The sequence below is a fragment of the Salmo trutta genome, chromosome 22 (genome assembly GCF_901001165.1).
Source record: "Salmo trutta chromosome 22, fSalTru1.1, whole genome shotgun sequence".
Taxonomy (NCBI): Eukaryota; Metazoa; Chordata; class Actinopteri; order Salmoniformes; family Salmonidae; genus Salmo; species Salmo trutta.
The window spans coordinates 12,600,100-12,626,937 of NC_042978.1; the positions used below are offsets into that span (position 1 = coordinate 12,600,100).

At 43.3% G+C, this 26,838-nt stretch overlaps 1 protein-coding gene across 1 annotated transcript in view; it reads right to left on the reverse strand.

Annotated features, from left to right (window-relative positions):
* Positions 1 to 8,784: 8,784 nt before the first annotated feature.
* LOC115158949 (microtubule-associated serine/threonine-protein kinase 3) overlaps positions 8,785 to 26,838 on the reverse strand; it is a 51,074-nt gene continuing 33,020 nt past the window's right edge. The window contains exons 7-27 of the mRNA XM_029708387.1: positions 25,389 to 25,464; positions 24,827 to 25,036; positions 21,388 to 21,489; positions 21,061 to 21,193; positions 20,872 to 20,939; positions 19,850 to 19,944; positions 19,358 to 19,566; positions 18,339 to 18,477; positions 16,589 to 16,721; positions 16,152 to 16,317; positions 15,950 to 16,051; positions 15,613 to 15,735; positions 15,251 to 15,363; positions 14,907 to 15,067; positions 14,514 to 14,635; positions 13,939 to 14,148; positions 13,099 to 13,325; positions 12,861 to 12,983; positions 12,611 to 12,747; positions 10,371 to 10,558; positions 8,785 to 10,120 (exon numbers count right to left, since the gene is read on the reverse strand). Of these exons, the coding sequence (XP_029564247.1) occupies positions 9,051 to 10,120; positions 10,371 to 10,558; positions 12,611 to 12,747; positions 12,861 to 12,983; positions 13,099 to 13,325; positions 13,939 to 14,148; positions 14,514 to 14,635; positions 14,907 to 15,067; positions 15,251 to 15,363; positions 15,613 to 15,735; positions 15,950 to 16,051; positions 16,152 to 16,317; positions 16,589 to 16,721; positions 18,339 to 18,477; positions 19,358 to 19,566; positions 19,850 to 19,944; positions 20,872 to 20,939; positions 21,061 to 21,193; positions 21,388 to 21,489; positions 24,827 to 25,036; positions 25,389 to 25,464 (3,907 nt within the window). The 3' untranslated portion in view covers positions 8,785 to 9,050. The remainder of the gene's footprint in view (positions 10,121 to 10,370; positions 10,559 to 12,610; positions 12,748 to 12,860; positions 12,984 to 13,098; positions 13,326 to 13,938; positions 14,149 to 14,513; positions 14,636 to 14,906; positions 15,068 to 15,250; positions 15,364 to 15,612; positions 15,736 to 15,949; positions 16,052 to 16,151; positions 16,318 to 16,588; positions 16,722 to 18,338; positions 18,478 to 19,357; positions 19,567 to 19,849; positions 19,945 to 20,871; positions 20,940 to 21,060; positions 21,194 to 21,387; positions 21,490 to 24,826; positions 25,037 to 25,388; positions 25,465 to 26,838) is intronic.

Consider the following 26,838-nt stretch of genomic DNA (forward strand, 5'->3'; position numbering starts at 1 on the left):
GGCTACCCTGAACGTTTGACCCAAGTTAAACAATTTAAAGGCAATGCTACCAAATACTAATTGAGTGTATGTAAACTTCTGACCCACTGGGAATGTGATGAAAGAAATAAAAGCTGAAATAAATAATTCTCTCTACTATTATTCTGAAATTTCACATCCTTAAAATAAAGTGGTGATGCTAACTGACCTAAGACAGGGAATTTTTACTAGGATTAAATGTCAGGAATTGTGAAAAACTGAGTTTAAATGTATTTGGCTAAGGTCTATGTAAACTTCCGACTTCAACTGTACATTTCGTATACATGTAAAGTAATCAATACGTTCTAATATGATGACAGGAATAAGTATATTTCAAGCCAGAATCCAACAGGCAGAAAAGTGAATGTTTCTGTCTCTCAACTTCAGAATTGCGTTGATGTCAGTGGAGTCATGTTTGTAACTTGCTCTATGTTTGACAGCCACACTTCAGGATAGTCCGACAGGGCAGACACGGCATCTCCAGAAGAAGACTGAGGGGCTTGACAGTGTGAGACAGAGGAAACACTACCTCTACCGTTAGACAGGTAAGCCCCAACAACAATATGACCTCAAACACATTATTAATCAAGCAGTAAAACTGATTTGTGAAAGTAAATGCATTAGTCATACACATCAGACCATGTTGATGATCAAATGTAGGCATGACCTATGTTATTAATTGATCTAATGCAAAACATGTCATTAAACTGAGAAATTACGTGACCATAAACAACAGATCAACTTGTGAGCCACAACTGTGCATGCCTTGTATAATGTTATAACTGCATGACAACAAATGCTTTAGAAATGAGTTGATTGATTTGTACTCCTTTGTGCATCTATAGTAGCTTATAGTAATGTAATATATCTGAATTATTATTTATTTAACCTTTATTTAACTAGGCAAGTCAGTTAAGAACAAATTCTTATTTACAATGACGGCCTACCCCGGCCAAACCCAAACCTGGACGATGCTGGGCCAATTGTGTGCCGCCCTATGGGATTCTCAATCACTGCCGGTTGTGATAAAGCCTGGAATCTAACCAGGGTCTGTAGTGACGCCTCAAGCACTGAGATGCAGTGCCTTAGACCGCTGCGCCGCTCGGGAGCCCCCAGTCCATCTAATCACCCCTTTTTATTCAGACGGCAACAAGAGGAGGCATCAGATTCAGATAAAAATTGTTGAGGACAAGGCCTTGACAGCTGCCATTGTTCAACTTCCCAAGCAGCAGGCAGAGTTTAGGCTCCCCACAGTGGATGAGCTGCTCAATACTGACAACTTTGTGTGGTCATGGGAGAGACTTGGCGACAGTAAGTGTATGATTGCAGAAGGTTTCTATTGTGATAGAATTTTTACCTTCAGCGTAGGCTGCAATCATCGCTGTTCCGTTATATACCTCTGTGAGCTTACATCTCACAGGCAAAAGCCATCTTGCAATCAAAAAGGCAATCTTTGACAGACTGATGTTGGTGAACATACTGCAGGAGGAAGAGAGGATCCTGGTGCAGGAGATGAAGAGGCACTGGGGAAGCCTACAAAGAGCAGTTAGAACTCTGGCGGCACTGTCCCTGCAGCTGCAAGATCAGAGTAAATTGAAGTTTATACTATTTTTGGACTGAACTTTTTGTCTTGCTATACAAATACCTTCCAAACGATTTTGTGTAATGGAATTGTAAATAATTTAGTGCTTTAAATGTGACTTTTAGGCAATGCAGTGGAGTTTTCAGAGGGAGGGAGGAATGGCCTTCTCTGCCACCTGAAGAGAAGATTGAGTGACCTGACACAAGACGAAGTGAACACCAGGAATACCTACCACAAGCTCATTCTGGGAGAAGGGGATATTTTTGATGACTCTGTAGATGAGAACTCAAATGAAGATAGAAGTCCTATTAATGAGAGCTCAGATGACGACTGCTATGCTTTCTGAAATCATACACCACCCCTGCCTCTTTCTCTCGGTCTCGCTGTCTCCTACAGGAGAGGGAGAAGGCTGGCACCACCTCCCTTGGGAGCAACCTGGTCTCTTGACGTTGATCCATTACCTTCTGAACCCATCCAGGGTAATGTAGTTTGCCTGATGACTCGCTAGTGGAGAAGGAATGTCTCATTTCAGCCCCATTTGTTTCCATGTTTCCTCTCCTCACCTCCGTTTCTTCCGGTCCTAGACTATGGTGACGTCATCAGCACAAGACTGTTGTTTGAGGACCTCTTTACTGAGGAAGGTGGTTGTTCTTCATGATATTTTTTTTTTATTGGAGTATTTTAATATTTTTTAAATTACTTAACTTTTTTTTTTCTTTTTTTGTTACTGTTAAGAACAAATTCTTATTTACAATGACAGCCTACCCTGGCCAAACCCTCCCCTAACCCGGACGACGCTGGGCCAATTGTGCGTCCAGGATCGAACCAGGGTCTGTAGTGACGCCTCTAGCACTGCGATGCAGTGCCTTAGACCGCTGCGACACTATAATGCCGTGATTGGGATTTTGGTGTAATTGTGAGTCCTTGGTCTCAATGGGACTGCTAAAATACACAAATAATGGTCTTAACGTTGGAAGATTAGCGTAAATATAATTATAATAGGGACAATAGTGTTGGCAATAGTGTTAAATCTCAGACATGACATCTTCCGCGTATGACCAACCTACCGCTCTATACCCTGCTCTATTGCCTGTACTAACCCTGGAACTGTGTAATGACAGCCAAGTATTACGGCGCGCATAGGGTTCAAACTCGGCTTGGTCTGCGATCGGCTCCGTAATGATTTAAATTAGCCTACATGTCTTTTTTTAATATGATCAACTGTTACTAATGATCAAAGGCAACAACCACATGGCCGTGACAGCGTTTACAGAGGAAGCAAAATGAAAGTAAAGAAAACAATGTAATTACATGGAATAATAATCTGGACTATACCAACTGAAGCGAGCTAAAAGTAAATTGGCAGTTGGATATGTGTGGTTTTTAGGCCTACTGACAGTCAATACTGAATATCTACCTTGGTAGAAACAGGGAAAGTCGGGGTAGCCGATAATTAAAACGTTTCGAGTGTCCATCCCTGCAAGCTAAAAGGCTGTACAATTTAAATTCTGCATAATGGCACAGTATTTCATAAACTTTACTCTTGGACAGTTGATACGTTTATATGCTTCCGTTTGCTGCCATATGACTGGTTTCACATTTGTCTCCAGCGATAAGGTAAAATGTATCTAAAACAAGTGTCATTTATATTTACAATTCCCTTATCCAAACGGATTACTCATTTACATAGCTGTTATCGTAAAAAAAATAATATAGATGCTTTTTCCATTTGGTTCGCTAGACCTTATTCATGACTTCCTTGCGCGTAAAGGAAGTGGAATTATTAGGGAATTAAGTCAAGGTCAGAATACGGTATACAGTATCTGTAGACACACTTCAGCCACACCTTAATTTATTCCATCTCCACCCAAAACGAATAGCAGGTGAACAGCATGCTATTCTCATGCTTAAATTCAAGCTCACAATAAGCACTGCGAGAAAAGAGCAGACAAAGGGAATTACGTTCCATTTACACATGCTTAACTCTGTCTGGAATCACACCCCATATGAGCAATGAGCATGTGTCTGGTTCGTTTCTCTGTCCTGTTAATGTTGAAGGAGTGCGGTCGGGAAGTGCCCATTTGGGGGGATGTCGGATTTCTGACCACCACTAGTAATAAGCTGAGCTTCTCAGTCATTTTTGTAACCGTGTGACAATGTTTTTGAGAAACTAGAACGTTATTATTCAAATGAAACTGTGACAAGAAAAATCATAACTGGCACGCAGATCGGTAGGATAAATTCTTAGCTTCCCTAAATGTGAAATGTAACCATGGCCAGTAGAGAGGAAAGGAAAATGAGCTAGGAAAGGAAATAACAAAAGGGAGATAGGGAAGGAAGCTAGGAAAGATGGAAAGGAAGCTAGGAAAGGAGGAAAAGAAAGGGAGCGATGAAAGGAGAAAAGGAAACTAGGAAAGGAGGAAATTAGCTAGGAAAAGAATTAAGGAAACGGAGTTAGTAAATGGAGGTAGAGAAAGAAACAAAGTTATCAAAAGGAGGAAAGGAAGCTAGGACATGAGGGAAGGAAAGGGAAAGGAATCTAGGAACAAAAAGGAGGAGTTCATACATGTGGTAGGGATTAACCACAGCCAGTAAGGAGGAAAGGAAGGGAGCGAGAAAAGGAGATGAAAGGGAGCTAGTAATGGAGAAAAGGAAGCAAGGAAAGGTGGAAAGGAATCTAAGAAAGAAAAGGAGTTCACAAATATGTGTTAGGGATTAAACACGGCCAGTAGATGGCGATAGTATTGCTTTTAGTGACTGGCTAGTTTCGTCACAGGCTGCTGCAGGGCTGCAGCTCCATACTATTGGTCATACCAGCTAAACTTGTGTTGTATGAAGCTTGCTGAACATGCACCAGTTCAAAATATCTTCTTAAACAAAAGATAGGACAATGTGTGCCTTCAATATCAAATGCCATACGGAAACAATTTATTATAAAACCGTTTGGAGAAACATCAAGTAAAAACACAAAATAGATCAATCTTGACACTTGTACCAAGGATGGCCGGCATCCCTACTCAAACAAAAGCAGACAGATGTTAAAACAAGGCAAAGTGATGTGAGCTCGCAAAATTGTTAGGATTCTCAGGTACACAAGCACTTCTCGGCAAATACACTCAATAGTCCAACCCAACCATAGGCATATTCACATCCTAGCCATCTATTTATTCAACATTTGCTTTTGTTTGAATAGGGCGCTAGGCCACACAGTTAGAACCACAAAAAGAAAAACTAGTCAGACAAAACTGGTTCCAAATAAAACATATGAACACCACCATATTCTCCACATTCACATAAAATGGACATTAGCACTGTCGCTCCAGTATTTCTAACCCAATCACAGAACTAAACGAAGGGAAAGAATGAATGTGGACATGTTTTTGCATATGTGTCCATTTGACCCTGTAAGTGTGTGACAATGTGTACAGGTACCCTGCCTTGTCTACAACTAAGTCAGCATAGAGGTGTTCGATAGCAGACAAAATGGAAAATGTATTAAAATGCGGGTTAAATGCAAGAGAGACAAACCACTGTAGACTAATGGACTATGCGTAGCCTAACCGCCTTCACTCCCAGCCCTTGATGAACCCCATGCATCCCTTATGGTGTAGATGACTAAAGAGATTCTTTACCGCGCAGTGGTGAGAAAGTGAAAAGCAGACGTACACATCCCGAGAGTGGAAGATTTCATCCCAGTACACACAGAAAAAAGACCTACAACTATTAGGAAAACAGACCAGTTGTCTATTTGTGGTTCAGGGTATGACGAGTAGAGGAGTCAGAGGAAAGTGCAAAAGTTGACTTTGCACACAAATGCTCTATTAGACACACTGTAGAAACCCCAGCATGGGCTATATAAACCCAGAGTACCATGCAATCAAGTATTATGTGTCCTTGTCTCATGCAGCATGCATCTAACAAAGGCGTAAACAAGAGGAAATGCATCATACTGTATTCTTAAGGAACAGTTTGGAAGTTTTACAGTTCCAAAAAGACTAAAGCCTTTAAAAACGGTGTAGTGTTGAAATGCACAAGACTGCAATACAATACCTACACAAGTACATAGAAATACAGGATTACAAAATACCATTTGTTGAAATTGTACATAGCGTGCTCATTGTAAACAATTCTGACCGGCTTTGCGAGATAGCATGTCCTGGGTATAATTTCCTTTCACCACCGCTTACATCTGAATAGTTCATCAAATCTGAAAATATAGACCTCTTTTGAGGATCTGTTGAGACTTCGAAAGAACCCCCTCCCACCGCCAACTTTTGATATATACAGACAGTTACATAACAGCAAGTACAATTTGACACAATATCAACCTTCAGAACTACTGTAGTGTATAAAAGGCCCAAAATGATGGTGTTCAACATATCTAAGTGTACAATATGCATCGCAATACTGATGTGATTTCCCCAACAAGCTTCATCCTTGAGGCACATTTTTTACAGCCATTGTTGTTCACATCACTTGTGCAACTGGTATGTTGGTATACTCCAAAATATAATAATAATGCATATGGCAGTAACAGACTCCGATATCAAAATACATACATAAATACATGTACAGTACAAAGACCATGAAACTATTATCTGTTCCTAATATCTAAGCCCTGGGTTCTGACTGAAGGTATGTGACGCTCCTCCATCGTTGCCTCTTCCTTATGTCGTTTACAAAATTCATGTCAAAATATACATTTTCCTTAGTGCACTTTACCCCAATGTAAACATCAACACACAGAAGATGAAAGAGGAATGGGTTTCTTTCGCATGGACATTTTCACACGCACACTGGTCGTTGTGCTCAGATGTGAGTATAATACGTAGATAAAAGGTCAAAGGCTGCATTGAGGATCATTTGAAAATATGCAAGCGGATCTTGTGGAAAGCTTAAACTGTTTATCTTTAGCTTGGCGGCGTCACCTGGACAGCTGGATTCTAGGATGTAGCCTAAAACAGGTTTGAGAGCAAAACTATCTATCTGTGTCTCATCAAAACAATATCCTGTCAGCAATTGCCTCTGTGACAGAGATTAGGTGACAGCATTTGATAGGATTAAAGTTCCATGCTTTAGTAGTACAAGCATTGGCAGCAAGCTCAAATTGCCATGCTACCATGATTTCAGCGAAATCAAGTGGTATAAACCCGGTTGTCCATGAGAATCAGCACAGAGGAACCAGGAAACCCAGAAGTGGATGAGGTCAGGATGAACGAACATAATGATGAGGTTATGACAGAATATTGTGCAGTATAATCAACAGGTTTCAAAACGAACTAAACCTGGCTTTAATTTATATGTTAAATAAGATTGGAAGAAATACCCTCTTTGTGAGTTGGGTAAAAATGCTTAGAAATATAAACTAGCAAAATAATTGAAGCATTCGTAAAGGGGACTGCATTTTCCTGCTACTATCAAGCCTGCAAACAAGGGAATAAGAGCTATTTGTCAAACAAGAAAGGCCCTCATTCCATAAGATATGGGTTAAGAGAACAAAAACAAAACAAATCTGTTTCATGGCAGGTAATACCATTTGTTAGTAATACAATGTCTTCACATCAACCAAAACCTGACTTAGCCACAGTGCATTCGGAAAGTATTCAGACCCCTTGACCTTTTCCACATTTTGTTACGTTACAGCCTTATTCTAAAATGAAATAAATAGTTCAATCTACACACAATACCCCATAATGACAATGCAAAAACAGGTTTTTAGATTTGTTTTGCAAATATATAAAAATAACAAAAATGATATATTTTACATAAGTATTCAGATCTCAGTACTTTGTTGAAACATCTTTGGCAGCGATTACAGCCTCGATTCTTCTTGGGTATGACGCTAAAAGCTTGGCACACCTGTATTTGGGGAGTTTCTCCCATTTTTCTCTGCAGATCCTCTCGAGCTCTGTGAAGTTGGATGGGGGGGGCGTCGCTGCACAGCTATTTTCTCTCCAGAGATGTTTGATCGGGTCCAAGTCTGGGCTCTGGCTGGGCCACTCAAGGACATTCAGAGACTTGTCCTGAAGCCACTCCTGCGTTGTCTTGGCTATGTGCTTAGGGTCATTGGAGCAGGTTATCATCAAGGATTTCTCTGTACTTTGCTCAGTTCATCTTTCCCTCGATCCTGACTAGTCTCCCACTCCCTGCCGCTGAAAAACATCCCCATAGCATGATGCTGCCACCACCATGCTTCACCATAGGGATGGTGCCAGGTTTCCTCCAGACGTGACACTTGGCATTCAGGCCAAAGAGTTCAATCTTGGTTTCATCAGACCAGATAATATTGTTTCTCATGGTCTGAGAGTCCTTTAGGTGCCTTTTGGCAAACACCAAGCGGGCTGTCATGTGCCTTTTACTGAGGAGTGGCTTCTGTCTGGCCGCACTACCATAAAGGCCTGATCGGTGGAGTGCTACAGAGATGGTTGTCCTTCTGGAAGGTTCTCCCATCTCCACAGTGGAACAATGGAAACAGGATGCACCTGAACTCAATTTCGAGTCTCATAGCAAAGGGTTTCAATACTTATGTAAATAAAGTATTGTTTTTTTATTTTTAATACATTTGCAAAAAAAAATCTAAAACACTTTTTGCTTTGTCATTATGGGGTATTGTGTGTAGATTGATGAGGGAAAAAAACGATTAAATACGTTTTTGAATAAGTGTGTAACATAACAAAATGTGGAAAAAGTCAAGGGGTCTGAATACTTTACGAATGCACTGTAATTAGTTAAAATAAGAATTGCCCTGCAGTTTTATATGATTCAAAATGTACTTCAAACGGTTCAAGACGCAGTCGGGGATCTTAAGCACAACAAATTCGTAACATATTGTTTGAATTGGATTCGTAACATATCATACGAATTGGAAAACAACAAAAAAAATGTAATGGATGGCGTTGTACCCAATTGGATGATGTAGTACACAAAAAAAGGGACCCGTTTTGGCTCGTTAGCACCACTTTCAAAACTACTGGCTGAGATTATACAAAAGCATCACTAAGTCTTAGCATACGAGCCTAAATCAAAACATGAATGTGTAAAAAATGAATTCCTCTCAAACTACTCACTTCTTTGAACTACTATTAGCAACTACTATGTACCATGTTTAAAAATTGACATAACAAAATATATGGACACAAAACATGATTTAACCTTGGCTAGCCACTATCAATTTAACATTTTCCTTTTTTGGCCCCAAAAATCCACTTAGCTTATAAAAGTAATAAATAAGCCCAGGAAATAAAGTGCAATCTATTTCCTAGTGTTACATATTTACAAAACAATATCCTGGATCAAGTGAAATCTACAAAACAAAATCAATGTCGCAATTTGTTTGAGTTCCTTCGGAGGGGAAACCCACTTTTGCCCAAACATTTCCTTCCTTCAACAGTGAGAGTGTCAAGGTGCATCCTTGGAAGATATGTGCTGCATGAAATGATTCAAGGAAATGTCACTTCCTTAGCTTCCCTTTCTGGGGGCTAGAGTCTACTGCGGTATCCCCAACCTTATCAGAGGCAGTTTTGTGCAAAGCAGCTGTCACTTCTGGTGCCTTACTGGAGACGTTCACCGTGAGAGAGACATCCTTAACAAGCTGCTGTGTGCCAATGTTGTTATCGGTAGATTCGGGCTCCTGTCTCTTGCCGTCCTCCTCCTCTCCGTCTGAGCACGGCTCCCAGTCATCCTGCTCTTCACTCTCCGTCGAGCCCTGCACAGCAATCTGAGGCACCAGGGTGGAGCGTTTCACCTCCGTCACCTCCTCGCTGGGTTGGGACATGGGCGTCCAGGAGGCTGCCCTCTGCTGGAGCCGGTTGGCTCCAGGGGCAGTGAGCATCACGGTGAACGTGGGGTTTGTCTTCTGGTCGTCAGACTCGTCAAAGCTCACCTCCTGCACCGCCTCCTGCTTCTTGAAGGAGTCACGGCGCTCCGAAAGGTTGAGCTTCCTCATCACCACCAATTGCTCTGAACGCTCCGCCGCCCAGTCCCTCAGCCTCTGGCAGCCCCCGTAACCCCCCAGCAGCCTCCCGTGGTCCCCGAGGTAGGAGACCCCCCCGCCGCAGACCCCCTCCGCCTCCACGTCCTCCCCCTTGCCCTGGAAAGGCACCTCCAACGTGTGCCTGCGGTGAGGGTATGACTTCTTGTCAACGTGGTAGGCGCTGGAGAGCCTCTCAGCCGACTGCACCCTCTTTAGGAGGGGAGAGCGGGGCGGCTCTGCGCTGCGGGGGCGCACACAATGGCGGACAATGGTTGGGGGGGACAGAGTCTTGCCACGGACTGTGTGGAAGGTCTTGGTGATGCCAGGGAGGGGAGAAGGGGAGCGCTGGGGCGACAGAGGCTGGGGAGAGGAGTTGCAGGCCAGGGGGGACGGGGGGATGCTGCTGGTGGACTTGCGGCGACCCACCTTGGTGTAACGCTGGATACTCAGCTTGGAGCCCAGGCCGTGCAGGGAGCTGGGCCGGATGTGTGCAGCCGGGGAGCTGGGAGAGCTGGAGCAGGGAGAAGTGCTCTGTGGAGAGTTTGTGTCTGAGGGAGAGGTGAATACAGAGTAAGTTTACAGTCCACCTCAAAGGGGCTATTGCATTGTAATGGACTAAGAGATATTGCTAGCAAAATGGGGAGATAAAAGCTTAAGTTAGTGGTAACAGTAGTAGTTTTAGTAGTAGCTTAGTAATACAGTAGTGACTGTAGCCATAGTAGTAGTAACAGTAGTATTAGTAGTCCTAGTTACAGTGTCAGTAGCAACATTGCTGCAGAAGCGTGGGCCTTGTCTTACCTGCAGCCTGGTGGTCAGGGGCAGGACTGCGGCAGGGGGTGGAGGGGCCAGGTGACAGGCTGTGTGTGGGGGAGCCTGGCAGGCTCTCGCTGGACGACACAGAGTGGTGCTGCAGTCCAGAGTTGAAGCTGCGGCTGCTGTGAATCACCGTGCTCTGCTTGGACAGCTTCTTCAGGATGCTCCGCCGCCTAGCTCAGTCAGTGGTTACAAAAAGTTATGAAGGGCTAGCGAAGGGCTTGCAAAGGGTTTTGAAGGGTAAATAGAGCCATAACATTATTATTATAGTATGTGATTCACAGCCTGGGAGTTTTTTTTCTGTATATGTATGCTGTAAAACAAATTTCTCATTGAGTATAATTTTGTTTTCTAATTGATCAGGGTTAGGTCAACTTGTTTCACAATGGTGACAGTAGAGTTATAGAAATGGGAGGGAATACTCTGTGCATTAAGGAGGTCTTCTACAGTATACCTTACGTTTCTTAACCTAAAGTCAAGGCTTAGATTTCTAACTCCATTTTGAAAAAAGGCAACACTGGTGAGGTATGCAGTTTGTTGTCATCCATGCGGTAGTGTGTAGTGATCTCGATTGAACACTGGGGGTAGATTCACGTTCGACGGGCGTCAAGTTCCTCTGTGTCCACATCACTAAGGATCTATCATGGTCCACACACCAACACATGCCTATTCCCCCTCAGGAGACTGAAAAGATTTGGCATGGGCCCTAAGATCCTCATAAATGTTATACAGCTGCACCATTGAGAGCATCTTGACCGGCTACGTCACCGCTTGGTATGGCAACTGATTGGCATCCAACCGCAGGGCGATACAGAGGGTAGTTCGTATGGCCCAGTACATCACTTGGGCCGAGCTTCCTGTCATCCAGGACCTCTATACTAGGCAATGTCAGAGGAAGGCCCTAAAGACTCCAGCCAATCAATTCATAGACTGTTCTCCCTGCTACCGTACGGCAAGTGGTACCGATGCACCAAGTCTGGTACCGATGCAACCAAATTGCTACTGGACTATCTGCATTGACCCTTTTTGCATGAACTTTTTGGACTCGTCGTATACACTGCTGCTACTGTTTATTATCTGTCACTTTATTCCTAGTTAAATGTACATATATTGCTCAATTACTTTGTACCCCTGCACATTGACTCGGTACTGGTACCTCGTGTATATAGCCAAGTTATCGTTACTCATTGTGTATTTATTATTACTTTTCTATGATTTTTCTATTTTATTTCTCTGCATTGTTGGGAAGGGCCCGTGGGTTAGCATTTTATTTCTCTCTGTATTGTTGGGAAGGGCCCGTGGGTAAGCATTTTATTTCTCTCTGTATTGTTGGGAAGGGCCCGTGGGTAAGCATTTTATTTCTCTCTGCGTTGTTGGGAAGGGCCCGTGGGTTAGCATTTTATTTCTCTCTGCGTTGTTGGGAAGGGTCCGTGGGTAAGCATTTTATTTCTCTCTGCGTTGTTGGGAAGGGCCCGTGGGTTAGCATTTTATTTCTCTCTGCGTTGTTGGGAAGGGCCCGTGGGTAAGCATTTTATTTCTCTCTGCGTTGTTGGGAAGGGCCCGTGGGTTAGCATTTTATTTCTCTCTGCGTTGTTGGGAAGGGCCCGTGGGTAAGCATTTTATTTCTCTCTGCATTGTTGGGAAGGGCCCGTGGGTAAGCATTTTATTTCTCTCTGCGTTGTTGGGAAGGGCCCGTGGGTAAGCATTTTATTTCTCTCTGCGTTGTTGGGAAGGGCCCGTGGGTAAGCATTTTATTTCTCTCTGCGTTGTTGGGAAGGGCCCGTGGGTAAGCATTTTATTTCTCTCTGCATTGTTGGGAAGGGCCCGTGGGTAAGCATTTTATTTCTCTCTGTATTGTTGGGAAGGGCCCGTGGGTAAGCATTTTATTTCTCTCTGTATTGTTGGGAAGGGCCCGTGGGTAAGCATTTTATTTCTTTTTTACATTTACATTTTAGTCATTTAGCAGACGTTCTTATCCAGGGCCCGTGGGTAAGCATTTTTCTGTTAGACTACACCTGTTGCTTACGAAGCATGTAACAAATACAATCTGACTCAATTTGTAATAGTGCCTTTTGCAGTACGACTCTTGCTGGATGTATTTATATAAATGTTTTGATACAGTATCAACCCCCGCCAGGTTAATATATCATAACAATGGCAATACGGCAGCGATATTCCCTCAAATTAAATTAGCACAAAAACAACTCAAAATATTTTCCCCTCACCTGTCCTGATTGTCCCTTCTTTTGCTTTTCTTGCTGCGTCTTGCCATCTTTCCCTTGTGGCTGGTCTTTCGAGCTGGCCCAACCTTGATTGACGTGTTCTCCAATGCAGTAGTCTGAAGGGCCACCTTGCCGCCACTCTGTTGGTGTTTCACAAAAAACTATGAAGGATTGGATCTTCTAATATCACCAACAGTGTTGTTATAGGTTGACAATAGGTATAGGCTCTAGGGTGTGTATTGTTTTAATGTACCTTCAGAAGCAGCTCCATCATCTCTGTGTGGACCAGACCCTGCACGGACTCTCCATTCACGTGAGTGATGAGGTCACCAGCCCTCAGTCCTGCCTCGTGGGCTGGGCTGCCATCTTCCACACTCTGTAAAACAAAAGTGTTTTTATTATCACAATTCCTCAGTCTTTCTGGGGTGATGCCGCCTTTTATTATGTAACTATTGGCTAATTCTGGAGCAGGATAGCAAAGGGTCACTCACCGAGACCATGTGGTGCACAGTGTAAACGTCGCTGTCGCCCATGTAGACGCGGATGGCCTGCATGGTGAAGCCGTATTTCTTCCCTGAGCTGTGGATGATGATGGGTGGCCGCAGGCTTCTGAGGCTAAGCGACAGGTCGCGGCTGGGGGACGAATCGCGGGATGAATGATTGGAGGAGAGCGAGCGCGAAGAGATGGGGCTGGGCTGGAGGCCGCCGGGCATATCATCTGGAATGGTACACAAAGGATGAGTTCAAGTTCAGGAAATGAGAAAAGGGATGGGGCAATGGTTGAATTTAGAACAAGCGCCTGCTCTTGTTTAGCATTTACAATCAACTTAACAGCCATTAGCTCTGTGCAAACACACCTGCCATACCACACCCTATTCAGCGATATTTGCCTGCTGGGCACTAGGAACCCTGTATGACTAACTTACACTATATATACAAAAGTCTGTGGACACCCCTTCAAATTAGTGTATTCGGCTATTTCAGTCATACCGTTGCTGACAGCTGCATAAAATCGAACACACAGCCATGTAATCTCCATAGACAAACATTAGCAGTATAATGGCCTTACTGAAGAGCTCAGTGACTTTCAACGTGGCACCGTCATAGGATGCCACCTTTCCAACAAGTCTGTTCTTCAATGTTCTGCCCTGCTAGAGCTACCCCGGTCAACTGTAAGTGCTGTTATTGTGAAGTGGAGACCTCTAGGAGCAACAACGGCTCAGCCGTGAAGTGGTAGCCCACACAAGCTCACAGAACGGGACCACAGAGTGCTGAACCGCAAAAGTCAACGTAACGATTTACTTTTGTAATGCATTACCCCCAACACAGACCTGCAGTGATGATGAGAGACAGGGCGGAGATGGAGGCAGACTTGGGGACTTTGCCCCCAAGCCTCGGTCTGTCTGGTGTCTGTCTATCTGGTGTCTCCAGCTGGTTTCCAAAGCGTTGGGGGGCTCTGTGGTTCCTGGGGGAAGAGTGTTTGGCCCCAGTGCTGTTGCTACGAATCCTGATCCGATGCAGGTTTGACACTACCACCTCAGCTGTAATACACAGGAATAAGGGTTCAAATCAAATTTGTTTGACCAAAACAGGCAATGTCCGAAGTATCTCTGCAAATAATTTGGTCTGGATGGAAGCTCACTCTAAAGAGAAATTTCATACACTTGAACTCTGTGTTTGTGCCTAGACTGCTTTTTGTTTTGACTGTTTGCCCTTTGATCAGTCTGCACCTGGCTTGGTCATGAATCCTCCTGTCCACAAAAAGCAATATCACACAAATCTGTTTGTTTTTATGAAGAATGTTTCATGAGAAATTAAATATCTTATGTGATATTTGAATTTTTGTTGGTTTCCATGAGGCTGTGCAGACTTGAAGAAGAGTGGAGGGGCTTGGGACTGAGCTCACCTTCGTCGTCTGTGGAGAAGGCGAAGCGGGGCATGGTCTCCAGACTGTGGGTGCTGCTCATCACCAGGGGGCTGGTGCCCCTCTCAGAATGGAAGGAATTGGACGAGGCCCGAGGGCGCAGGCTGCAACACATCAACGTCAGTGTCAGTTAGGATTAGAAGGGGCAATGGTGACATCGTATCTACAACTAAAATAGTCATTTATGATGTGTGCAGCCATTGGTTAATGCACACCCTATTCAGCAAACATTTCTTGACTTTTCGGAAACTAATCATCATTTTATGCACTTTCACCCAATGTTTTGGAGCGCGTCCAATAAAGACGTGTTTTAACTCTTACACGGGGAATCCTAACAGAAACATAGAGCTACAAACTCATCCTGGCTCTGCTCACCTGCCCCTGCGATCTTGGTGCTGGCGTTCCTGTCTCTGGATGTCTCCTCCCAGGGAGGGTGTGAAACGCCCATCCCAGCCCTCCTTGTCCTCACTGTGGCTGCGGTCCGATGAGAAGCTCAGGTTGGACGGTGTGGCCAGATGTTCTGTGCTGCTGTACACCTGAAAGCATGGAGTAGCCACATTAGCTAGGGTGGTCAAGTTTGGTGAACTGGGCACCAACAAAACCTTTTTTTCTCTCTTTCACAGATTTAAGTTTTCCATTATATTGTATTTACAAAGAATTGCTCAACAAACGACTAATATTATTGACATTTCTAATATTTTAAAAGGTACGTTCCGAACCTTGCTGAAGCGGTTTGACCAGGAGGAAAACTGACGGATTTCCAGGGAAGACTCTTCATCGTTGGTTTCGTCATCCTCATCCGAGGCCAAATGGTGGTAACGCTCTAAGCGAGCTGCAAACATGACAACACAAAATGAGTGGAACTCAGGAACAGGGACCGTACCATAAAATCCGAAGCAGGACATTTAGTGTATTTCAGGAAAACATATAGTTTTCATTAAACACAATTGACTAGTGAAAATATCAATAAGCATTAGACCGGCATGAAGAGCAAATATCACTACATCTGTGGAGATATACTGGCAATAGAAAGAATGGATCTTTGTCTTTAATAAGAGCACTTATGAAGGACTGCCCGTACTGTCAAAGTAGCTGGTGTCGTCCTCCGCTTCCAGCTGAGGGATGAATTCGGCTTTCAGTCGCAGTAGTCCGTTCCAGTCCAGACGTAAGAAAAAGGGGTGTTGTTTTACCTCAGGTGCTCCTCCTAGAACAATATTTAGTTTTCCGATTACGGTCATGTGCAAATCTCAGAAAAATAGCCAACAGCAACACGTCAGACTAGGATGATGTGGAATGAAAGACGAGGCCTCGGGATCCAATATCTAGACTAGCGCACCACTTAGAATGAAGCAATAGGGCATGCATTCTAAGTGGGATGCTAGTATGGACGTTGGAACGTAGTTTTGTCGTCTACGAACCTGTCCCCAGGCGCTCCAGAGGGCTCTGCCTCAGCAGCCGTGTGATCATGTCCTGGGCGTCTGCAGGTAAAGCATCATCCCCATCGGGCCAGATGATGTCATCTGTACATCGAGCAAGCAAACGTTAATGAGAGGATCTCCACATTAAACACAATTAAAGAAAGCCTACATACTGTACACATTCCATCAACGGAATACTTACCACTGACAACCTGCCCAAAGAGTTCCTCGGGAGTGTCCCCAAAGAAGGGCACACATCCAACCAGGAACTCATACAGGATGACTCCCATGGCCCACCAGTCTACTGGCTTCCCATAGCCCTGTCTCAGTATCACCTCTGGGGCTATGTACTCTGGGGTGCCACACACCTAGAGAACCACACCAATAATATTCAGTTATACCGTAACATTTGCATTCAGATTTTTGTAACACAATGGAGTTTAGTTACACAGTAGTTATGATATGGTACACCTATACTGGGTTGAGTATTTGAAAGTATTTGACCCTGGTGTGAGTATGTGTTCAAAAAAAAACTTGTCTGGCATTTCGGTATATTGTTTTCCTATGCCTTATTATGGAGCTGAATGTATTTATAGTGAAAGGACAAATAAAGGGTTACGTGGTTGACAAGACTCTCACCTGTTTGTCGATGAACTCCCTGGTGTCTTTCTCCATGTGACCCTCGTAAAGGTTAGTGGTCATGTTCATCAGGCCAATTCTGGACAGGCCAAAGTCGGTCAATTTGATGTGGCCCATAGAAGTGATCAACAAGCTGCAGGTGGCATAGAGGGAAATGTTAAAGCTAAATTTTCTTCGACTTGAGGTACGGTACCTTCAGAAAGTATTCACACCCATTTTTCCACATTTTGATGTGTTACAGCATGAATTTAAAATGTATTACATTTAGATTTTGTGTCACTGGCCTACAAACAATAACCCATAATGTCAAAGTGGAATTATGTTTTTAGAAATAGCTACATATTTTCTAAAAATTAAAAGGTGTAATGTCTTTAGTAAATAAGTATTCAACCCCTTCGTTATGGCAAGCCTAAATAAGTTCAGGAGTAAAAATTTGCTTAACAAGTCACATAAGTTGCATGGATTCACTCTGTGAGCAATAATAGTGGTTAACATGATTTTTGAATGGCAACCTCATCTCTGTACCCCACACATAAAATGATCTGTAAGGTCCCTGAGTCGAGCAGTGAATTTCAAACGCAGATTCAATCACAAAGACCAGGGAGATTTTCCAATGCCTTGCAAAGAAGGGCACCTATTGGTAGAAAAAAGACATTGAATACCGACTTTGAGCAGGATGAAGTTATTAATCACTCTTTGGATGGTGTATCAATACACCCAGTCACTACAAAGATACAGGCGTCCTTCCTAGCGCCTAAGTTGCCAGAGAGGAAGGAAACCGCTCAGGGATTTCACCATGAGGCCAATGGTGACTTTAAAATAGTTACAGCGTTTAATGGCTGTGATAGAAGAAAACTGAAGACGGATGAACAACATTGTAGTTGCTCCACAATACTAACCTAAATGACAGAGTGAAAAGAAGGGAGCCTATAGAGAATAAAAATATTCCAAAACATGCATCTTGTTTGCAATAAGGCATTTAAGTAAAACTGAAAAAAATGTGGCCTGAAAACAAAGCATTATGTTTAGGGAAAATCCAATGCAACACATCACTGAGTACCACTCTTTATATTTGTGGCTACATCATGTTATGGGTATGCTTGTCATCGGCAAAGACTAGGGAGTTCTTTTTTTAATGTACGGAATAGAGCTAAGCACATGCAAAATCCTAAAGGTAAACCTGTTTCAGTCTGCTTTCCAACAGACACTGGGAGACAAATTCACCTTTCAGCAGGACAACTACCTAAAACACAAGGCCAAATATACATCTATACTGAAGTTGCTTACCAAGACGACACTGAGTGTTCTTTAGCTCCTAGTTACAGTTTTGACCTAAACTGTCTTGAAAACTTATGGCAAGACTTGAAAATGGCTGTCTAGAAATGATCAACAACCAACTTGAAAGAGCTGAAGAATTAAATAAATAAATAAATAATGTGCCAATATTGTACAATCCTGCTGTGCAAAGCTCTTAGAGACTTGCCCAGAAAGACAGCTGTAATCGCTGCCAAAGGTGATTCTAACATGTATTGACTCAGGGGTGTGACAAATTTGCAAAAATGTAGATGTTTTTATTTTCTTCACTTTGTCATTATGGGGTATTGTGTGTAGATGGGTGAGGGGGGGGGAAACGATTTAATCCATTTTGAATTCAGGCTGTAACACAACAAAATGTGGAATAAGTCAAGGGGTATGAATACTTTCTGAAGGCACTGCTTGTAAAGAGGTTTAAAGCTTATTGTGGACTCACTTGTCAGGTTTGAGGTCTCTATGAACAATGCCGTAGTTGTGAAGGTACTCCAAGGCCAGCACAGTCTCAGCAAAGTACATCCGGGTCATGTCCACGGGAAGGGGGCCCATGTTCTTCAGCAGGTTAGCACAGTCCCCACCTGCAATAGATAATCAACAGTTATGCTAAAGCTAGGAGAAATCATGGATGGATAAAATTTGCCTTTCCAACTATACTGAACAAAAATATTATATATAAATGCAACATGTAAAGTGTTGGTCCCATGTTTCATGAGCTGAAATAAAAGATCCCAGAAATGTTTCATACCCACAGAAAAGCTTATTTCTCTAAAAATGTGGTGCACAAATTTGTTTACATCCCTGTTAGTGAGCATTTCTCCTTTGCCAAGATAATCCATCCACCTGACAGGTGTGGCACATCAAGAAGCTGATTAAACAGCACGATCATTATACAATAAAAGGCCACTCTATAATGTGCAGTTTTGTCACACAACAAAGTGCCACCGATGTCTCACGTTTTGAGGGAGCGTTCAATTGTCATTCTGACTGCAGGAATGTCCACCAGAGCTGTTGCCAGAGAATTGAATGTTAATTTCTCTACCATAAGCCGCCTCCAACGTCATTTTAGAGAATTTGGAAGTACATCCAACCAGCCTCACAACCACAGACCACATGTAACCACGCCAGCCCAGGAGCTCCACATCCGGCTTCTTCACCTGCGGGATCGTCTGAGACCAGCTACCCGGACAGCTGATGAAAATGATGAGTATTTCTGTCTGCAATAAAGCCCCTTGTGGGGAAAAACTCATCCTGATTGGCTGCGCCCTTACCCAGTCATGTAAAATCCATAGATTAGAGCCTAATTAATTAATTTCAATTGACTGACTTCCTTATATGAACTGTAACTCAGTAAAATGGTTAATTGTTGCGTTTATATTTTTGTTCAGTATATTTCCATTCCAACATGACAGAGTCATGATAAACATATCGCTTTTGGGTTAGAATATCATATGGCATTACCTTCCACATACTCCATCACCATGCACAGGTGGCGTCGTGTCTCAAAGGAGCAGAACATGGAGACCACAAATGGGTTCTCGGCGAAGGTTAGGATGTCCCGCTCCACAAACACCTGCTGGATCTGGTTCCTCAGGACGAGGTTTTGCCTGTTGATCTTCTTCATGGCGAAACGTTGCCGAGTGTCTCTGTGTCGGACCAGGTATACAGCCCTGCCAACCACCACAGGACAGGAGCCATGTCATACAAGACCTCCACATTGATAATCCATGACTACAGGGACAGTTCAATCCATAAAAGTGGAATTGTAGTTAATATTCAATAGTTTTCTAAATGTTTACTAACCATGACAGAAGTCTACAGTTGGCATTTTACTGTTAACCTTTAACTGAAGTGACAGAGTGCACTGATTTCAAATCAACATGATAATAGCTAATTGGGAGTCCATGTTTTCAGTGATCAGCGTGGTTAACCACTTGCCTGTTTAGCGCTTACCCATAGGCTCCATTACTGATGAGCTTGATGGTTTCAAAGTCACTCTCCAGTGGTTTCCTTCGCGTCGGGGTGAGTGCCTGGGGACACTTGTTCTGCTGCAAACAGTGCAAACAATAAGAGAATTAAGAGGCAGCCATTATTCAAAAGGTGCCGGGGGACCCGGTCTACCAAATAACGTCATGTAAATAAAGCTGCTTATTATGTTGTTAACTGAAAGTCCAGTTTATGTGATTCTGTTGGCAATCTCATGCTAAAAACCTAGTACATCACAGGCAAGCTAATGCCCAATTCACATTCGTGACATATTTCATTACGCGGTAAGTCCTCTTAACGCAATCTCGTTCTGCTACTGGACGGAGAGCATAGGGTTTCACAATGCAAGACAAAATGGAGGAGAGCCTAGTTTCTCGTCCGAGAAGGCATTTATTTTGGCAGATTGTAAAATAGGCCCTTTTCATTCAAGACAGGAGAAACGTGCTGTTTCAGGTGATAATAAAACATGTTTCGTTGAGTTACTTTTTCCTCAACTTCTTTCTCTAACTTTCTATCAAGTCAAGCTAGCTAACTTAAGCAAGGCTAGGTTGAAAATACTGTAGCTCGTGATCTCCACCTAAAAATGATCAAAAACAAAAGTCCTTACCATCACAATAAACTAAAACAGACATATAATATAATTGGCTTAACAGCCAACATTTCTATTAAAATAGTACTCAATTATAGGAATGAGTAATTGTTTACAAGTTGCTAGTTATCCCATAAAGCCATCGCCGAAAACCACATATATTTTCATCTTGTTCTGTGGTTTGGTAACTTCCTATTCTATTGACAGACTCTGGCTGCACTGAAGACGTTGCATAGTTTGGAAAAGTGTGCGTCACCCGTTTCGCAATGGAGCCTTCAACCGCAGGGGGGGGGTGCTGCGATACCACTCCGTTAAGGAAAGTTTCCCATTGAAATGAATGACATCTGGTGCAACGCAACGGACTGCTCAGGCGGAATGTGAATGAGGCATAACTCCTTACCTCCACAGACTCATCAGACTCCAATGTCATCGACGGAGCGGACTCATACTGCTCAAGCTGTACCATATCTAAAAGAGCAGGGTAGAAAGATATGATTTAACAGCAATGCAATGATATTGATTGGTACTGGATATCTGTCTCAAGTGCGGGAAATTCAGGTCAATGTTATGGCAAAAGATATACCAATACCTTCGAGGGGGTCGCGAGTCAAGCCCAGTTGGTTGATGATGTAACGTGGAATATCCGTCTTGATGCCCTGGCCCTCCTTGGCATGACCCTCGGCTGCCTCCAGCAGATGATAGAACTCTTCCGGGTCAAATTCCTGCCAATGACATCCAAGGGCCATTAGATTAGATTGGATTAAAGTGAATAAAATCACTTAGTCATGAAAGAGCTTATTGGCAATACAGTGGCTTAAAAACCAGCGACAAAACAGATTAAGAGAGACGGCTTTCCAACGCTCTCGACAGAATCAATCGCATTTTCAATCGGAATGAGATTTTCTCTCCGTCTCACCAGGCACTCGAGCAGCCTCGCCGGTCGGGATATGATGATGAGAATCTTCTTCACCAGCTGGGTGATGACAGATACCTCCTCGCTCTCCGAGCGATCATACGCCTGAAATGCAAAGCCAAAATGTTATCAGCTTCTGAACAGAGCACAACATGGAGATGATCAACTGTGTTGAAGACGCAGAGAGCTCAAAAACAGAGGAGCCTTTATATATCTCTTTCACCATAACAAGACCGCAACCACATAGCATTAAAGCCAACATACTACGTCCAAATCAACCTAGCTACCTGCAGCATGACCACAGAATGCATTACTAGCAGACATAGGCCCTGTCTAGAAAGAAACCCTAGCCCCTAGGCACTTCTGTAGATCTGAGAGGACTGAATAAGTAAAATGGCGATAATTCCACCCAAGTGCCTAGGGGGAAGGGGCAACGGGTTGTTCTTTGTTCTTCAGTGGATAATCAATTCCAGAGAATAAATTGTTCTACAGAACACAAAATCAGGAAGCCAATGGATCTTAAGCCCTCGCACTATGCATCATTATTGGCTACCCCAAGCATCACAATCAGGTACCTGGGCGGCAGGTAGCCTAGCGGGTAGAGTGTTGGCCCAGTAACCGAAAGGTCGCTGGTTCGAATCACAGAGCCGACTATTTGAAAAATCTGTTGATGTGCCCTTGAGCAAGGCACTTAACCCTAATTGCTCCAGGGATGCCGTTGATAATGGCTGGCCATGACCCCACTCTCTGAGGTTATCTCAGGGGCAGTTGGATTATGCAAAAAACACTGTGATGGAAAATTTGATCATGTGAAGAGACAGCATTGAAAATGTACATCTTGTCTTAGTGTCATAAATAATCCTTGGTTCCTGCCTGTGCTTGGTAAAGATATGAGGGGTGGCGACATGACCCCCTCCTTAGGACCATCTGGCAGAATGCCAAGAATATGGTCTATAAGTTAAGATAGGAGACGGTGCCTGACAAATGCCCGGAATCAACCCAATGAACTATGCCTATGTAAGCAGTATATAAGAGATCTAACGGGACTGCCCCGGGGGAGCTCACTTCAAACCGGTACTTTATGCATCTAAGTTTGACTGTGACCTCTCCAGCTTGCTGTTAATAAACAATGATTCATTTAAGATTGACTTCGAGTGTCCTTGTGTAGAATTTCCACGACAACACATTTGAAATAAGACAAATATAAGCACCCACCAAATTATTATTATGTTTTAGTTTGATTCGCTTTTGATTCGCTGTCCTTCTGAGGCCAGTTGCAAGTGACTGGACAGCTGGGTCACAATGTACAGACACCAGACCTGGGTTCAAATACATGTGTATTTGAGTATTTTCAAATAGTGTGGCCGAAATCTACTACTGCTATTTGAAGTATTTTCCTATTTAGCCTAATACTTATTAGGGTCAAATGCATTGGAGTATTTATTTGTATTTGAAAATACTCAAATACACGCCAAAACTTTCCTAGTGTATTTCCAAATATGTTCCAATATTCAACTACTTGTATTTTCCAAAGAAATTATCTGAATACTTACTTTTAAATGTATGTGAAAGTAATCGAAATAATTGAAATAGTATTTGAACTCAGGTCTGATACACACACACAAAGAGAACGACTAACTACACTGAACAAAAATATAAACGCAAAATGTAAAGTGTTGGTCCCATTTTTCATGAGCTGAAATAAAAGATACCACAAATGTTCAATATGCACAAAAATATTCTTTTTCAAACATTTTGGCCACAAATTTGTTTACATCCCTGTAAGTGAGCATTTGTCCTTTGCCAAGATAATCCATCCACTTGACAGGTGTGGCATATCAAGAAGCTGATTTAACCACATGATCATTACACAGGTGCACCTTGAGCTGGGGACAATAGAAGGTCACTCTAAAATGTGCAGTTTTGTTACACAACACAATGCTACAGATGTCTCAAGTAGAGGGAGCGTGCAATTGGTATGCTGACTGCAGGAATGTAAACCAGAGCTGTTGCCAAATAATTGAATGTTCATTTCTCTACAATAAGCCACCTCCAACAGCATTTTAGAGAATATTTCAGTATGCCCAACTGTCCTCACAACCACAGACCACGTGCATGACGTCGTGTGGGGGCGAGTGGTTTGCTGATGTCAACGTTATGAACAGGGTGCCCCATGAATGCACAGAGATACCGTGACGAGATCTTGAGGCCCATTGTCGTGCCATTCATCTGCCGCCATCACCTTATGTTTCAGCATGATAATGCATGGCCCCATGGTGCAAGGATCTGTACACAATTCCTGGAAGCTGAAAATGTTCCAGTCATTCCATGGTCTGCATACCCACCAGACATGTCACCCATTGAGCAAGCTTGGGATGCTCTGGATCGACGTGTACGGCAGCGTGTTCCAGTTCCAGGCAATATACAGCAACTTCCCACAGCCATTGAAGAGGAGTGGGACAACATTCCACAATCAACAGCCTGATCAACTATATGCGAAGGAGATTTTGCGCTGCATGATGCAAATGGTGGTCACACCAGATACTGACTGGTTTTCTGATCCACGCCCCTACCTTTTTTTTTTAAAGGTATCTGTGACCAACAGATATATCTATATTCCCAGTCATGTGAATTCCATAGGTTAGGGCCAAATACATTTATTTCAATTGACTAATTTCCTTATATGAACTGTAACTCAATAAGATATTTGAAATTGTTCCATGTTGCGTTTATGTTTTTGTTCAGTACATTTACCACCCGTTACATAAAGTGAGTTTGCCTTCAAGGAAAACTGTCTGCTTGGGTTAGAGTGGTGAGAGCAAGACTGAGTTTCGATATAAGGGGAACTCTGGGGAAGAGAATGCACGATGCTCTGGATAGAGGAGCTCTGGATAGAGGAGCAACCCCACGGAACCACATGAGACAGCCTCAGTCATGCTGTGGCCTCCGTGAGGGCAAATTTGATCCCTTAATAACAAAACAAGCCAAGGCAATGAGGACGAACGTCTGAAAAGGGAGGAGAAAAGCGATGTGTCCTTAACAGATGTGTTAAATGTGGCCAGAAATATTACACACACACACACACACACACACACACACACACACACACACACACACACACACACACGCGTATCCCCAAGAAAATGCATCAGACAGTACGTTACATCAACAAAGGAGAATATTCCTTGGCTGTATTCTGAGGGCCTCCTGATTCAAACGGTGAGTCCTCATCCTTGGCTGCACTAGCTAAACCATACAAATAACATGCCATCCAAAAACAACTTATTTATTCCTCAGGGGGTTGACATATCATATGCAAATCATAAAACAACTGGATGCCCAAGGGTAGTCTGAGGAAACACATTTTAGACTCAAGTGCTGGCAGTTATTGTCCGATCACACTGATAAACCTACATGCAAAAGATATTTGTGGATATCCCACCTCGTGGAGCAGCTTCTCCAGTTTCTCCTGCAGCTCCACGAAGTAGCGTGAAGTGACCACGCCCGTGTGGGACTTGTCCAGGCAGTCTCGGACCAGCTCCACCAGCTGGTGCTGGATGAAGCCCAGCACGCCATCGGACAGTGGGAGGGTGCTGTCTGGGGAGCAGGCGGTGACGATATCCAGCAAGCGCTCTTCCATCTGTGCTGTGGCCTAAAGGGACAGCAAACACACACAACATTATACCAAAAAAAAACACACCTAAGCATTAGTTTAGTAAGATCAGAAATAGTGAAAATGCATTCAATCAAAGCCTGTAACCAAGTGCAATCGTCAGTAGCACCCAAAACAGGGTAGTGGTCCTTCTGGAGCGCCCAATACTGCTAATTATCTTCAGACATGTTATGACGACCACGGTTAGTCCGAGTGCAACGTTCAGAATGTCAGATAAGTCGGAGTAATCACATTCCCCAGAAGCAGAGGGGAAATTAGCTTTCTGATTATGGCAAATACCAACAGACATTGCTTCCTGTACAACAAAGGGGGAGGAGACAACATGACGTACCTTAGGGAACCGTTCTTTGTAAACATGGTTCATCATGACGACCTCATTGTCGAATGAACCCATTGTTCTTCCGGGGCTAAAACAGAAAAGGACACAGATCTTGTCAATGTTTATTATTCCAATCCAACCAAATGGACTGGCAGAGCTCGCAAAAATCTGTGAAGCAGTCGGCATTGACAGTTCTTATTGGGTGGTTGCAATATTTTGAATAACGGCTAAGATGATCATCCCAAGTGAAGATTCATTGTGGAATAGTGAATGTGCAACATTCAGACAAAGATAAAAATCTAATCCCTTCAAAACATCTAATCGACACATTTTATTTTGCTTCCAAACTCATTTCCTGTTTCACTTTGCTGCTTTAGATTATTTTTTTTAACTCTTCACTATTAGGTAAGAGAACAGCTGGTGTAAGACATGGACCACATCTACACTGTCTGTCTGGCCCATGTAACAGACCAACAGGCCCTTCCCTCTCACGTTGCCCCGCCTAATCTCATTGTCCAAGAGTTAGGGGTACGGTGCAGAAATGCATCCCAGCCACAGACCCATTCAGCGCAATGAAAGAGGCTTCTGTTACAGCAGATGGCAGCCTGACCACCACACACTGCAGCCCGCCCCCTCCCCCTAACTCACCCCCTGAGAACCTCCAGCCTAGCTGGTCCCCGCAGTGCTCTGCACCCACCCACCTACGCACTGCACGCCATGCCACGACAACACAGGGAGCTCGGGCAGAGCATGGTACACAACGCTGCTCGCCTTAAGCCACGCAGCAGCACCACCTCTGCGTCCTAACCTATGCTTAATCGGACCCTACGAGAGTCCCACAAATTGGTGCAGTATGTTACTTATTACAAAACAGGCTCATTTTCTACAATATTATACCACACTAGAACAGTGAAGGTGGGAACTGCAATCCCACTGTGTAGTGAGTTTAGCTAGAGGTCAAATTGAGTCTTACTGAACATTAGCAACTGCAAAATACTTTAGCTTTACTTTGTTACAGGACTGAATACATTTTGACTGACCACACTGTCAGAACTAGTAGCAGGGTTGAATTGTACGATGCAGGATCAATAACTAGCTAACGCATTGATTCTGCTTTGTGAAACAGCCCCCAGGTAAGGGGATGTAGATGAATACATTGTCTCCATTCGTCAGTTCACTGTGTAAATACTCCACTGACTCATGCTCTCGGCCACACCTAAGTTCTCTATCGCAACACAAAGGGAGGCGAGTTAATTAAGAACCAGGCAAAACAATGAGATCCTGGTACGGTACAGTCAAATCTAGGTTTGACTTAATACATTGTTTTTGAAGATGTTCCAATTTGCATGTAATAAATTCCCAGGTCTGATAACAACAACAACAAAAAATCCACAAAAATGTACGTAAGGGTGATGATGCATTAAATGTCATTTTGATGATATGGCACATTAAAGTTAAGGCG